Source organism: Haliaeetus leucocephalus, unplaced genomic scaffold, assembly GCF_000737465.1.
Source record: "Haliaeetus leucocephalus isolate CR32 unplaced genomic scaffold, Haliaeetus_leucocephalus-4.0 Scaffold517, whole genome shotgun sequence".
Classification (NCBI taxonomy): Eukaryota; Metazoa; Chordata; class Aves; order Accipitriformes; family Accipitridae; genus Haliaeetus; species Haliaeetus leucocephalus.
This window is the reverse complement of record NW_010972953.1, coordinates 7,984,352-7,999,991: the sequence shown is the minus strand read 5'-3', so window position 1 is coordinate 7,999,991 and position 15,640 is coordinate 7,984,352. Positions and strand designations below refer to the sequence as shown.

At 41.3% G+C, this 15,640-nt stretch overlaps 2 protein-coding genes across 3 annotated transcripts in view; both read right to left on the bottom strand.

Moving 5' to 3' along the window:
• The window catches only part of PPP1R8 (protein phosphatase 1, regulatory subunit 8), a 26,198-nt gene extending 26,076 nt beyond the window's left edge, over nucleotides 1-122 (bottom strand). Inside the window, exon 1 of the mRNA XM_010576263.1 lies at nucleotides 53-122. Within this exon, the coding sequence (XP_010574565.1) occupies nucleotides 53-114 (62 nt within the window). The 5' untranslated portion in view covers nucleotides 115-122. The remainder of the gene's footprint in view (nucleotides 1-52) is intronic.
• A 2,462-nt stretch (nucleotides 123-2,584) lies between these two features.
• The window catches only part of STX12 (syntaxin 12), a 13,330-nt gene continuing 274 nt past the window's right edge, over nucleotides 2,585-15,640 (bottom strand). Inside the window, exons 2-10 of one of the 2 annotated variants that reach the window (XM_010576262.1) lie at nucleotides 14,509-14,601; nucleotides 12,276-12,345; nucleotides 10,223-10,322; nucleotides 8,244-8,381; nucleotides 7,306-7,349; nucleotides 5,309-5,414; nucleotides 4,762-4,834; nucleotides 4,513-4,595; nucleotides 2,585-3,004 (exon numbers count right to left, since the gene is read on the bottom strand). In XM_010576262.1, coding sequence (XP_010574564.1) covers nucleotides 2,912-3,004; nucleotides 4,513-4,595; nucleotides 4,762-4,834; nucleotides 5,309-5,414; nucleotides 7,306-7,349; nucleotides 8,244-8,381; nucleotides 10,223-10,322; nucleotides 12,276-12,325 — 687 coding nt within the window. In that variant the 5' untranslated portion in view covers nucleotides 12,326-12,345; nucleotides 14,509-14,601 and the 3' untranslated portion in view covers nucleotides 2,585-2,911. The remainder of the gene's footprint in view (nucleotides 3,005-4,512; nucleotides 4,596-4,761; nucleotides 4,835-5,308; nucleotides 5,415-7,305; nucleotides 7,350-8,243; nucleotides 8,382-10,222; nucleotides 10,323-12,275; nucleotides 12,346-14,508; nucleotides 14,602-15,640) is intronic. The other variant, XM_010576261.1, reaches the window with a different exon arrangement.

Here is a 15,640-nt window from a genome sequence, read left to right as displayed (position 1 = left end):
AAGCGAGCGGCCCGGCGGAGCGACCGCGGCCCCGGCCCGCCCGCCCGCTCACCAGCTAGGGCACTCGAAGAGCGAGAGGCCGCCGCCACCGGCGGCGGTCGCGTTCGCCGCCATCTTGCATCTGCCCCATTCAGGCGGGCCGAGGGCAGGATGGGAAGCTGGAGGACCGGCGCGGGAGGCGATCCCAGCGTGCCCCGCGCAGCGCTGGCGGGGCGGGGCTCCGCCGCCCGGGGCTGGGCACAGCGGCCCGGTGGCGGCTCGGAGGCAGGTCCCGGCCCTCGGGGAGCCGCGCCGGCTCCCGTCGCTGCCTCTCGGTGCCTGCCGGCCCCGTCCACCGACGCGCCTTCTCGGTCGCAGCTGGCGGCCGCCCCCCTCGCCGCTGCGGGAGGAGGAAGGGGGTGACGGGGGCGGGGGGCCGGGGAGAAGTCGAACACCGGGGAATAGCCCGGATCGAGCCCTCGTGTAGCAGGTTTTCAAAACCCTCTTTTAGCACGTGTTTCAGCGCCTCAACTTTCCACTGAACAGCAGACAGAAAAGCAGTCAGATGGCGGGTAACAGAGGTCCTGCGCTTTGTTACACGTACAGGTACCCGAGCTCCTGTGAGGGAAAAACCACATTTTGCCAGAATCATCCCAGTGAGCCACAGCTCCCCTAAGAGCTGTTGCTCAGAGGCCCTCGCACCCCTGAGCAGGGCAGGGATAGCTACCACGACAAGCTTATCCCTTCGCTGGCTCTCATGGCGAGCGCCAGACTTCCCAGAATAAATTTCCAGCAACTCTCAGAGCAGTAAAAAACACATCTGAGAGCCAGGAATGCTTAGTGCCAGAGTGCTGCAGCAACAGCAATTAGAGTTTCTGATGGTGATTTTTCATACTAAGGAACATTAGTCAAGACTGCCGTTAAAAATAGTTGCTGCAGCAGTTCCACTGCTAAGTTCAATGATGTAAAGAAAGAGGAGAAAGGAGTCAAGAAATTACAGCAGTCCTGAGATCAGCAACCTGGACTGGTGTCCTCAATTCCAGTTTCCAGAGCACTAAAACAGGCTATTATCCTACAAATAATGCACCCAGGCTCCCTTTTAAGCATGGCAAGGAGGTAAGCGCTTTCATTTTCAGATGGAGGCATGACATCCAAAGGACTCTCCCCCTGCAGCAGGCAGTGCACAAAGCAGCAGGCTCTACCATTCAGGAGGAATATTTTAAATAAGGAGCAGAACAACACACAGTTCCCTTGCTTTCAAGTCAGATTTTACAGGCTCAGCAAAGGCTTCAAGTTCCAGAAACAGGCATATAGTCAAAGCTGACCCAACACTGTTCTGAGGCATCAGATTAATTTTTCTGTGATCAGCTATTGTACAGGGCTCTGCAGAGGACTTTTGTGTATATCCACGTGAAAGTAATTCAGTGTTTCCAGTTAGTTTCATTCTTAATCAGAGACCGTAGAACTAAAGCTGGAGGAAACACTGCTGTTGCTGATACAAAGTCTTCTACCCTGCTTACAGAGGGAACTGCAAACATACCTATGCCAATGTCTAAACTGCAAGAGAAAGAAGTTCTGACATAGGCTTTTAAAAGTGTTTATTGATAGTTATTAGATGGAATGATGGCGCAATAGTGCAAACCACTGTGCAACTGGGAGAACACCCTCCCTTCCCAGCTTTCACATTTACTTTATTATACAGGAGACATGGAATAAGGATTAAATGCAAAATGGGTCAGTATGCTGCATTTACCACACTCCGTTGGGCTTTGGACAGATCACTGTTCCCTCAGTGCATTTCAGTTCAGAGCTACATCAAAGCAGGGAGCGGCTGCTACATTCTGTCCAACTCTACTAGCAAGACAGTTGGAACCAGCAATCTTTTTAATTTGCATGCACATCCTCAGTCTGAAAAACCTAGCACTTGACTCACTCTGTTTCTACACTTTGTTTCATAAAGTATAGAAAATACCAGATGTTCACAAGCCACACATAATATTTACTGGTACACTACAAGTGAGCTTTAGGAGTACTACTTCAGAAGCAAGATTTCTGCTAATACTCATCTATCTTGCTAGCTTGTAAACTTAGGTGCCCAATTCCTCATCTTTGTGTGATTTTCTCCCTGGAAGCTTCTAAAAACAATTAGGAGCAAGCAGCTAAACATTGTATTTCTAGTGCTTGAGAGTCAGCATTGGAAGATATTTGTCCAATAATAAACCACCAGCTAGTTTCTCTAAGGAAGTTGCATTGTTAGATTGTAAGTCAAAGAACATCCTGTCCTCAGGTGATGCATTTTGGAAAAAAACCACCCCAACCATTCTCAGAAAATTAAACTACACAGTCACGAGTCTCAAGGCTAAACTGAGCAGCAAGCGGTGGTTCCAACTATCATCCATACATACTTCTCCTTGCCTTTCAAATCTGTAACATCATCCTTCTCTTCAAGAGAATCTAGAACCACAGCCACTTGGAGACTAATAAAACCATGGGGCAGATACTGGAGACTTTAGAAACTGCTGCATTAAGGTAATGTGAATTGGTGTTGTGCCCTCTTTGAATGTCATTCTCATTCCACTGCAACAAAGTTACTTATACATATAAAATGTTAAAGTTGTGCCACTTGTCAAAAACAAGACATCTCCAATTATTGATCACACTTCAGCATACAGTTGGGACAGGGAATAAATACATTACAGAAAGCAAAATCACAAGATTTTAGTTACATAAAAATATAAACTGATAAATACTGTCTCCATGTTTCACTAATTCCAAATACTAGTTATCTGCACATTAGTTGCTAATATCTATTACTAGAAGTAGTTCCAGCTTGTGCTCTCTCAGGATGGTCAATTCATTTCCAAGACTAGTCAGCCTGTTCGCTCTGAGGGAAAAAAATCTCAGCAATGAGACTAGGTTCCATGTGAAGATTTCATTTTGCTGTCTGCCAGATAATGAAGCCTATGATTATAGAAGCCACAGCAAGACCAAGAGTCAGGATACAGATCTTCTTACGGGATTTCTTCTAATAAAAGAAGAAAAAAAAAAAGCCACTGACACGAGGAACAGATGACAAGAAGAAAAAGCAAGTCTACCAGTTAGCAACATTAACTTTGGCAAACTAGAGCACTTGATATTCATACTTATTCAAGAGAAGTAGCCAGTGTAGTCTGAACACTTCTACATGTTCCTTAAACGGCATGATCCTACAGATAAATGTTTTTAGTTTTAGGAGCACAGTGGTCTAAGAGATGCAGTTCAGTCAAAATATGACAAGTTTTGCTTCTCTTAAGGAAAATGCAAGCTTTACTTCAAGTTGGCTGCAAAAGGAGAACTTGACAACACCTACCACATGCTTTTCATCCTAACTGACAACACCATGGCTTCAAAGGAAAGCCAAACATCTCTAGCTATTTAGATTTTCCAGGTAAGACTAATAAAACTGCTAAGCAGTTCTCCAATACAATCTCCCCTTGGCCACTTGGGTTTGGTTTGGAAATAGCACTTCATTTCTACAGTTTAAATGATTTAATAAGTATTTACTGTACTTGGATTTTACAGCTTTGATCACTTTATTCATCACAGGAAACTAAAGTCTGTCCATATACACCAAATATTTTTAACTTGGTATCTAAAGATTTGAGGACAGTTATATATAACCACTTCCTTCTCCATCTAGAAAAACACATGCAATACATGTCCAATAGCTCCCAAACTTAGATGTCAAAACTTTGTAAAGGAAACCATGGAGAGAGAGAGAATACTACTAAATACTGCCAGATGGTAAAAGCTACTTTCCCTCCCTTGTGCTAAATAGCACTGGAGTTTTATTGCCTTCTAGTACCTCCCAACTTAAAAAATTGGACTCTTTCAAGCTGTTATCTTCTGTGGAAGCCTGAAGTCCCAGCAGCAAAACTCTGTATAGGACTGACTGAAGCAGAACCCTTATTCCTTCACAGAACCTGGACCTACAGGGACAATAATGATGAAAGGAACCTACAGAAAACATTGAATATGATACACAAAGGAGATTTAAGCAGCAGTGAGAACCACTGCAAGAGATTTGATGGGAGGAGGAGGACAGACTACAGGATAGAAACTCAGCAGTTAGAAGGGTTCTGGTGATGGGATTTGCAGCAGTTTCCCAAGTCTGGGCAAGGATTTTCTCACTTCAGTGTCTTGGCTAATACGTTTACAAGACAGATAAAACATGAGAATTTGTTCTTGTTTAACTGTTCTGCTAACTCCTGAGAACAGCAAAGACAGCTAAACACTTAAACTTGCTGAGCACACCTATGTGAAAAAACAGACTGACTCTATATCCTCTGAAGTAGAAGGCTAATTTCAATACTGTGTTTTTGACTCAAGTGCTTTATCTACTCTTTGCAGCACAATTCTGAGTGAGTGTCAGCTTGCACAAGCTGTTTTTAATAACTTGTTTGGTGTGCTACAGTCCTCCGTATGTGTCTTGTTATGCCTGTTCCATTATTGCTCAACTGTATGTTGACAATAATGCAAGCATACAGAATTTACCTGATAATAGGCAGCTCTCTGTAACTGCTCACTGGCTCTTTCCACATGGACTTCTGCACTTTCCACATTTGCCTCTATGCTATCTATGGAAAAATAAGAGAACTCATTGTAAAATATTTCAGAGCTTCAGTGGTTAAAAAAAATCAGAAATACAATACTTTTTATACAAAATACTGGAAAATTTAATCTATGCGGGCAAAACATGTAATTGAACTAAGAAGAAACTTCCTGTTACACAAACACACTTACCAATCATATCTCCCTGGTCATGAATCATCATGGCTAAATCCTTAAATATCTGATTGACATCCAAAATGTCTGCCTGAAGACAACAGTTTAACAAGTTATAACAAACATTGGTTACAATTTTTCTAATCCTCATTCTTAGTACCTCTTCTGACCATTGCTCAAAGTGTCAGAATACATACAGTCATTCACTGTCTGGTGACTTGATGCTACTGTCTATGAAACTTGGGATTAACACAGGAGCCTATAACATTCCTGTTACTGAACATTTGTTTCATCACACTAGCAACTAGCACAGTATGGAATTGAGATGAACATTGTATCATGAGTTGCTCCTACCATCTCTGAAGGACCACCAGTCAATACCAAAGGAAAATAATACCTAGTCTCCTTCAACAGGAGCAGGGAGATTATCTTGGCATCAATCCTCTCTACAAGGAACTCTGTTCCTCCACCTTCAGATCTCCTCAGCCCATCCCATTAGTTAGCACTGCACGACTTCTTTGGTTTATCTCCCAGTACTGTTAACTGTGCAGGATCTACTGGTCACCTCTAATTGCCTGATTGCTGTTTCTCTTTCTTTAATGAGTTCAAGGTCCTGTTCAGTTATTGCCACATCTTCTTCCTGAGACTGCATTTGATTCCAATCTTCACCACTGGAAAGAGATTGAAAGAAAGTATGACTCCTTCTCTGAGTATAGGTACCTCCACACTCCATTTATAGCAAAGCACCAGTGAGTTAAAGTTGAATAGTTTCCTACAGAACAACCCCTAGGTTCCTGGCCCTGCAACTGTATACAGAGACAGGACTGATTTGTGACAACGGTTACAAATTGGAACAATTGAAAAAAAAAAAGGGACAGATCAGGAAAAGTGAAGAAACTGGAAAGGAGTTACATGCGTAGAACTCTCTTCTAGGATGTGACAGTTACCTACCGCATTATAGAAGAAAACTTTTTTCAGTTCTGCCTTTTTTTTTTTTATACCTGTACCTTCCTTCCCTCTCATTATCCCCCAAAAGGGAGAAATCAGGGTGAAAGTTTTGATAGAGAGTAGCCTGCAAGCACAACATTATCAGAACAAAAGAACACCTGACAAGCATCTCGATTCAAAGATTCTCACTTGTTATCTGGCATTTGGAGATAATTGTTCTAGTATTTTATTAGTCTAGTAAGAACTTCAAATTAAATTACACACAAAAAGAGGCGTTAAAACCAAATAACTCCGCATCCCAGTCTACCTCTCTCCTGATGACCTGGTACTTTGTAACTGCTGCACAAGTTACACCAATTATAGTGAAGGCTGCACCTATAATAAAGGCCATCTATATGTTCAGCATAGAAAGTTCTTCAAGGGCAACATCTCCCTCTTCTCAACATAGAGAACTGTGCTGGAAAGCACTGTAACATTCCAGTGTTAGGTATACAACACTAAACAGTAAGTTTTAAAGTCTCAAAATGCCAAAAGAAATGAAGACAAACTACATGACTAGGTCAGAGACAGCTGACTATTCCAGCAATTCAGCTCTGAGATGACAGCAGGGTTTTCAGATATTTAATGCAGAAGTTTCTGACATGCAGCACACAAGAATGACTTTGAATGTGGAGTAGCTGCTGTATGCCACTATCTCTCACGGAGCTAAGAGCTTGTGCATGAACAGGTACCTGTCTGGTTCCCTCTGCTTTAGTGTGCAAGGCCTTCAAACTCATCACAGCATCTGTATAACTGAACAGCCTGGGGTTTTCACTCCTGACTCAGGATGTGAAAGCACAGGGCTAATGAAGGGGATGCACACCAAGCAGCTGATCAGATGAAATGCTGCTTGCAGAGGGAGGATGTATAGACAAGACATGTAAGCTAGGTCTCTTGATTTAGAAAGTTAAAGGATTTGTACAGATAGGGCCAACATATTTCATCCCAGTTTTCTCAAACATACATACAGCAGAAACTGACACAGTAATCACAGATATGGAGTGTCTTGAGTTCTCTTTACCACACTGTAGAGTTGATATAACATTTTACAAACCCATCGACTATGCAACTATCTGACAGGTGACAGTAATGCTGTCTTCTTGTGCATGTTCTAGGATTAATTTGCCAGTGCATAGTATCCAGGACTTCTGAATTTAAGGCAGCCTCGTCCACTACTCTGTAATAGCTCCAACTAGGCTGCTAGAGAACACTCAAACCCATGAAATAAATATACAGCTCTTTGTGGAACAAGTCACAGTGACAGAAATCCTGTCTGGTAATCTTGTGCTCACAGTCCAGAAAACCAGGAGCTTCCAACTGCCACATACTAGGGTCTCTACTATTCCCCTCAGTGCAGCAGTCACATAATCTATGTTTAAGAAGGATAAAATACTGTCATATGCAGTTAATTTTTTACATTGTATATTACAAGTACTGTAATAATTGCATTTCAGATCCTTCTGCTTTGCATTCAGCTAGTAGAGCCTTGCCAAAGTTACAATAACATATCTCACCACAAAAACTTCAGTTATATGTAGTTAAAAGTAAACCATCAAGAGTACCAGAAGCTGTTACCTATCAAATGAAACAAGCTGTTCTTCTCTGAACCGCTCATCAGCCTGGAAGAGATAAATGAGTTATTAGTCTTGCAGACTACCAGGACCACTCTCAAAATCAACAGGAGTATCTTGAAGACAAAGGCATATACTGTCCAAAGAGTTCTTTGAGAATGCCACTATCACTTCAACATTCAGATCTTACTTAGGTTAATTAAAATTAGATTTAGATTCATCTTTAGATTAATTTTCAGATTCAGATTGTCTCTGCAAATCAGAGGCAACTGAGCAATCAAAAGCAGCTAGACTGTTTACTCAGATCAGCTGTCATTTTTCACTTCCTTTCTCAACATGTAGCAAAAAATTTAGACCATAATCCAATGGATAAATGCGTTCCCTTGTAGAAATTAAGAATGCATACTTAACACAAAACCCCAAGGCAAGGGGAGAAAAATGCTTTCACTGGCTTTTCTATTATGAATTCTTAGTAGCCACAGGGGTTTGTCAAAACATAATAGTGAGAAAGTTTGAATGTACATTGGAGATATTAGCAGGACAGAAGCTATAAGAAAATAAAGAAACATAGTGTGAGATTTAAGATGTAATTTAAGGTGTGATAAGCTTCCAACTGACCTCTTACATTTTCTAGTCTAGGGCTGACGTCAAGCAACAAGTAGCCTGCAATACTTTGCTATTAACTATACTTGGACTCCCCATCTCATCCTCCACAACATTTGCAACTACCAGGATTCCTCCCCTCCTCTACTAACAATGACAAGGAACACACTGAAATGAGTGCCTACTTACAACACCTGGAATGACAAAACTAATGCACCGAGGCCTCATCTGCACTCAGTAACGTGTCAGTAGACAGCTATGAAGTTGGCAGGTAAGTACAAGAACTCTCAAAAGACTTGTAGTTCACTATATCAATACAAAATTCCTATAAATACTTACAGAGATACGAGAGCCAGCTCTCACCCTTGCTACAGTCTCTTTTTCCTTCTCTGACACTCGCCTCTGTATTGCCTGGAAGTTATTTAAGGCCATGGAGAAGTCATTCATTAAACGTTCTTTCTGAAGCCTCTGTTGGCGCTAAAGAATTGAAACAAAAATAAGTGTTCAGATATTCCCATTCATAATGTAACTGTCAGACTCTTAAAAAAACCATCATCATCATAACAACAACAATGAATGCTGGCATTCAAGTAACCTTTTGGTTCCAGCATTCTGGGACACTGGAGAGAACAAAAAACCCACCATATTTTAATTTGTTGTAAAAAATGCTGTACACCTTGCCTATTGCAGAACAGTTTTGTGCAATAAGGTTCTCTAATTTCAATCTAGTTTTAAGTCTGAAGTAGAGAGGACTTCTACACCATTACTTTTATTCAAATCACATTCCAGTAATCCACCATATTTAATGATGTGCCTTTTGGATACCTACAATGCCTTTACCCTCCATTCGTCTACTTAGCCAACCTGGTAGTACTTAACTTTCTCTTGTCCTGATAAGACAACCCCCTTAACTCTCTTACAAATACAGGAATACCCACACTTCCAGAACTAATGACAACACCTATTACCCCAGTTTCACAGGCTGTCTCTCCCAGCTGTGCCACACTACAAGCTTGCTGTTATTTGATCAGAGAATATCCCTAGTCCCGATAAACATTTCAGTTTTTTTTTTCTCCAAATACATTAGTTGTAATATTCCTTTTCATCCTCATTTTACAGTCTCAACTTATTTAGCCTCCACAGACCATCTCCTTTGGGTGTTGCGACATCCCAGCTATGGCAAACGAAGTTGTGAAAAAGCTTGTCCCAAGGACACTCAATACTCTGGTCAGTTCTTATGTTTTCCATGAGAGACTCCCAACAGCTGTCTCAAATTGCAGGCTTTCCAGTATTGCAATCCTTCAACAAGTTTCTATCAATTCAACAGCCATTTCAAGGAAATAAATATTTTCAATTCATTTTTTCTATAATAAGCCACTACAGCAGCCTCATAATACACTACAGCTTCCATTTGAGCCATCTGGAAGCAACAACCCTTCTGTCAGAGGAGATCCTCAGTATGTTGATGCCAGCTCCTGCAGATTTTGATTGGACTGCTCCAATAGACTTCAAAAGTTGCTGCTGCATTCAGTGAGATGCACATGACAGGATTTTGTTCACCAGAGGGAGATTAACTGAAAAATATTTGCTGAACAAACAGGCAAAATGTGGCCATGCTTACAACTGGCACATAAACCTTTAAATACAGAATTAGACTAAGACAAAATCTGCTGACCCATATCCACAATCACCCCACAACAGTACCACAAAAGCAGATGTATCAATATTGTGGTAGTGATTTAAAGTAGAGCAAGAAACAGCAGAGGACTGTCACTTTCCTTTCCCATAGGGAAGGGGAACTCGAAGGACTATTTGGCAAGACAAAGTCATTGCCTCACTATGTTTTGCTTTATTCAAATATGAGCAAGGTGAGTCAGATTCCCCCTGGCTAATAAATCACATGTAAGGGAAAGCTTTTTGGCATGATCACATTTCATACTGACATGCAGCTTGCTGTGAGTTCTTATCCTAAAACACTGCCTCGCATCACCAGGCACTTTGTAAACAATATTATTTTTCGGAAGTTTACTTGGAAAAACAGAATTGCAGCCTCAGCTATCCCCAAACATTTAGGGCTTCTTATCTCACACAAGTAAGTTTTATACCTTTTTGCCACGGGAAACACTGTTTTCCCAGTGTCACATAAGCAGCCAGGATGTAGCCAGTTTAATGTGTTCCCTACTTCAGCAACATTCTTCATTGCAAAAGGCTGCTGTCTCTTCTGCTGTGCCAATTCAAGCTTTGCGAGGTTGTGGTCTAAGCTAGTTTCATGAAATGAGTGATTTAAAAATACAACTAGAAAAATTCTGTGTGCCTACCTGTTCAGAAGCAGACAGAGGAAGTGGTAGAGACCCCAACTCCTTTAGATATTCATTGGTCTCTTTGGCAAGGCGGTTTGCAGAATGCTGTAGCTGTTGCCTGAAATAAAAGTTCAAAAGCAGTTACACAAGCTTCTACATAAAAAGCAGTCTCTGAGCATTTCAGTTTCCAAAATAATGACCAAGGAGGGGTTCTGAGATCACACATCTGTAGGGTGGCTTTTTTTTTTTACCCTAATGCAACAGAGATGTACTTTTAGCTTTTACCATCAACTTGACTCAGGACTATGTTTAAAAAAAAAAAAGATTCAAAGAAGTTCTGTGCTCCCTGCTAACTAGTATAATTCAGTAGTTTTAAAAATATATTTTTCTCCAGTGGCATAAGAGAGAGAAATTAAAGGGAAAGACAGCTTTATTCAGTGAACATAATCACTCTTTTAGGGCAAATTCCTTGGGGTACTGATTGGTAACTAATTGTTCACTTGACAACTGCTAACTCCATTGGTTAAATGTACATTTGATAAAAGTACAGAGCCTCAGAGAGATTAAATTCTTACATTTTTGTGAAAATTTGTGGCCAGAGAGAGGAATGATCCAGCTTCTACTTTGGGAAATGCACGGCTTTCCCTTGAGCCTTTATGTTTTCCAACAACGTTGCAACTCAAAGCTATTGTTGCAAAGGATCAAGTGCAGCAGCACCTTCATTAGTACCACAGTACAGAAAGACATTAGTTACACTGACCTTAATGTAAAGACATCACCTTGTATATCAAAGATGCATTTTATTAGAAAGAATGCTAGTGCTTCACAGAGAACAGAACTGCAAGTTTTATTTTGCAGCCATATGCACAAAAAACGATAGGGTAAACCAGGAAGACACAAAATACTAAACCATTACTTTTTTGGCATTCAACGGATACAAGATGCTTAAATGAAAGTCATCTATTCTGCCCAATAGATACACAAATCAAACTATTCAGCCTGCATTGTTGTATAAGTTGAACTGCAATATGTGAGCTGAATAAACCACCCATGCATTTTTTTATTAAATTTGAATGGCAGCTGACAATTTGTGGAGTGCAACCACTCTCACCTTGAACAGGAGGGCCATTTCTACAATGAAATTAAATGGAAACACATTTGTTTGGTCACCAGTGATTAGTTCTTTAATCTACCAATTAAATACAGGTCAAGTCAACTGAGCAGCTCAAGCAAACAAATTCCTTTCTCTCCCAACTGGGCTCTGATTTCATCCTTCAAATGTAGCTATCACCACAAGTTATGAACTTAGCCAAAAATCAACTATTATAAAAAATGGGGAAGTTGCATATTCAGAGATTCAAGGTACAGTCACATGAAGACATAATGGAAGAACTTACTTTCAAGTTTTCTTTTATGACTCCAGAAATTATTCTTCTCATAACTTGCAATTTATGCTTTACAAGTTTGTAGAAGACGCACAGACATACAGACTCCCTGTTCAGTCTCTCTAGGAGTTGGTTTGGACTATGCCTGTTTAAGTGTCTTCTATATTGTTCCCCACTGGCATATTATTCTTCTGAAATTACATGTGTCATTTTGGCTGCCATATAAGATTGCTAATCTTTCTAGTGCCTAAATCTATCCGTACTACAAGCTGCTACTTCATCAATTATGGGTCTTCCTTGCTGTTTTTCCTTATTGCTCTTATGTGAGGACCAAGTAACTGGTACAGCATTCATTTCTTCTAAACCACAAGTCAGGCTACTATGGCTAGTCCTCAGAGTACAGCTAATGCATGGCTGATGTATTACTACTCTTTTAAAATAAACTATACCATTTCTAACCATTCCTATCCAGCAGTTTTGAATGGCTTCTCCAGAGTCCTGCAGAAATACCTTAATTCATGCAGTAAACTACTTAAGGCAGCTAGTCATTTTTTGTTTGTAGGACTGTATTAAATTTATCTAATAAAGCATCTCCCCAAAGCAAGTAACAAGTAACCCAGTTCCTCTAAGAGTACAGACAGAAATGAAAGAGAACCTATATAAATATTAGCTCATTTAATACTTACAAGTTCTCCTGAAGCTTGCTGGAATCCTGCTTGGTTCCCAGCTGGCTCATCAAATTCTTTATTTGAGCAGCTGAAGATAAAGAGATCACAAGATGCATTAATAAGACAAGTTCCAGGGTATTTTATTTCTTCTTGAATATATTCTTCTAGCTTTCCCCCAAAAGATTTCTCTCAATGTTTGACTTAACTCAAGCTGGTAAGACAAGACTTACATTCTTTGCTTTAAATGCAAAGTATATTTTAAACATTCCCATTTAGACATGATCTAGCCTAACAGACTAACTTTCAGGCAAGAAAGCAATACTGAGGCATACATACTCTGAAGACAAGTCTGTGGAGCTAAAAGCTCATGCACTCTTCTTCCCCAGCCTTTTTAGACCAACCAACATAACTGTTTGTCTACCAGCCTTGCTAGTTCTGTATTTCAGGCTATCACTGCTGCAGAACAACTTTACTACACTGTGTTGCCACTTTTAAATATTCTAAAGTTACTTAAATTATTAGTACTCTTTTAAAAAAAACAAAACAAGAAAAAGCCAAGGGTTGCTGTGAATTTAAAAAAAAAAATCTGAATTTTTCTACTCATGATAGCCCAAACCTTTTGCAATACTGGCACAAGCAATCTTTCAAGAACAGCAGATAGCAATGGTGCACTTCATGGGTAGCTTGCAAATCTGAAATCCTGATGTAGCAAGAAGAAATATTCTAGTCCTCCTTCTCCCCTCATCTCCCATGTTCTTCCACTATTTTCCTTGTGTGGGCAGTGATGATCATGCAACCACACAATGAATCATATCAAACCATTAACCTACCTGGAAAGCAAATACCATCTTCTCTCCCTATTTCCTTTACCTTAGAAGATTATTTTTTTGACAGATCAACAAGCTGATCCACTTTATTCTGCAGCTGCACAATTTTTAGCATTACTAAAGATGCCGGGCACACCACTTATGACAGCAGTACAAAGCTTGATTGGCTCAAATTGATCATGAAATCATATGCTATCCCTCAAACATTGAGAGAGGCAAGACCAAGAAGGATCAACTTAGTATAGTTCTATAGGCAGCTGAATTGAGTTGAAATACCCCATAAGTTTAACAAGAGCTACTTCCAATTCAGTGACATCCTACTGGTCTAACTTCTGCTTTCAGCCTGGAGGAAGCCACTTCAGTTGATTAAATGTGTTGCTGAAGAAACAGCAGATTCCTACAATGGCCACTTCTTTTAAAGTGATGTCCAATGGCTTATAACAATGGCAGCTCAGCTAAGACCGCAACACGATTTAATCAGTAATTAGGCAAGTATTCTAGCTTTGGCATCCAGCAAAAGTGTTCTCGCTGAGAATTCTAGACTTCTATTAGCTCACAGAACGAGGAGTTGTTTAGCAACTCCTTGTACACTGAGCTGAACATGGCTTCTAGCAAGCAAGACTGCACATATTTCATAGCTCTGTCAGCCACAGGAAGGTCAGAAAAGTTCATAGTCAAGTTAAACTGACAAATGGCACACGGACTATACTCTGTGTGCAGATATCAAGGATTTTGCATATGGCATTTGTGCTATAACATCTAGATACTCTGATGTATTTTTCCTTCTCCATTGGGGGAAATTCTTGTGCGAGTCCCATTTCCATGCCAGGCAACGTGCTTTTTGCCCTGGTCTAAGCCAGGTTCAGCAATTCGCTGTGCTTAGTTTATCTCAGCCAACAGCAACACAGAGAGTCTACACAAAATGAGAGCAAAGTGTCTGGGAGGCCAAAGGAAGGGGCTGGAGCTCTTTATTCTTGGATAGGGGGTACATATATCAACACAGAGAGCCCCCTCAGTCAACAGCTTTCAGTCTCCAAACCCTTTCAATTTTAGGCTGTAAAGCCTTCCACATACTGACTATTTTACACTTAAGATTACTTAAAACATTTCAATCTCTGCTCTAGATGCTTAGGTAATGTAACAGTCTTGCAAGGAACAGTTTTGCCAGCTCAGCTCACCAGTATTCTGTACATTTTGTGTGAAATGCTAACTCTACAGAGTTTCTCAAAAGGGCTGAATAATAGTCAGCTATGTCCACTGTTTGCCTGCTGTTTTCCCTATAGGGAATGAAAGGAGAAATGAGGACAGGCTTAAGGCTTCAATATCTCTTCTTCTCCTAGGCTTGAACAGAAAGCTTTTATGAAACTTGTAATAAAGTTAATTACCATAACGTTAAGTCAGATGTTCTGTGTGTTCCCACCCACCTTGATAAAAACTGTAAGGCTATTTGTTTCATTTGAAATAGGCAGTGCACTGAGATAGGATGGCTGCTGGTCATGAGACAGTGGAAGCTTGTCCTGTGAGAAAGAGAAGCTGAACTACTTAGAAGGGGAGGCCCACAGAAGTCCCATGGAAGGGAGGGGGGGGAAGAAAAGAAAAGAAAAGAAAAACACAAACCCACACAACCTGTGTTATGTGGTGAACTTAGAAGCAATTCAACTAGCAGCCATGCCTACACCAAGAGGAAATGAACATGACTGAGCAAAAGCAAAGCAGTTTCAGCAATATTAATAGCTTTGCATAATTGAATTGGAGAAGTCACCAACTTTCAGAGGAACAAACATGTTCAACTGACCTTGCCCCTTAAAAAATTGCATGGGTACTTACTTGGACAATTAATGCCTTTTTTAGCAAAGGCTGTATCCTTAGGAAGGGTTATATCAAAGACTCTTTTGGAAGCAACTCATTTAGTAAGCAGTATTTCAGCAATCAATACTAGGATTTCAATGACCAGCTTACAATACCAGTAACTTTCTCTAACAACAACCATATGACCAAGAAACTGCAACACCATTTACTTAACGGCAATCTGCTCAGCAGAACGCTTCCCTGCAGAACTCTGCCAGCACAGTTAAGAGGAAACGGGCAAGTTAACATCAGCCTTCAGAAATCTCTGCAATAGCAGCTTCTTCCTCCCAGACACCCTGCGCAAGGCAGGGTGACAACCTTTGGCTCCCTGCTTCCACTTCAGCACCTCACTGAAGGCACCTAAAAGCAAACCAGAAGCCTGGCTCTTGCCAAGGGCGACAGAGGGTTTCGGTTCCGCTGAGGAAGAGTGCAGCCTGGCAAAAGCGACATGAACACCGCACCAAGAGCCACAGGAGCACGAATTTCGCCCAGGCCAGCGGCGGCATGTAAGCTGTTAATTACACCGCACAGAGGAGGCAGCTCGGCTCCCAGCCGGCGTGCGTCCGCAGCCACGGGGAGGCGAGGCCCCCACCCCCGGGAGGCCCTCGGTCCGCCCGGCTCCGCCCTGGCGGAGGCTCTGCCGGCCCCGGGCTGGGGGGGCGCCTCCCGCGGGACCCCGAGGAGGGACCCCGGGGAGGGACCCCCCCA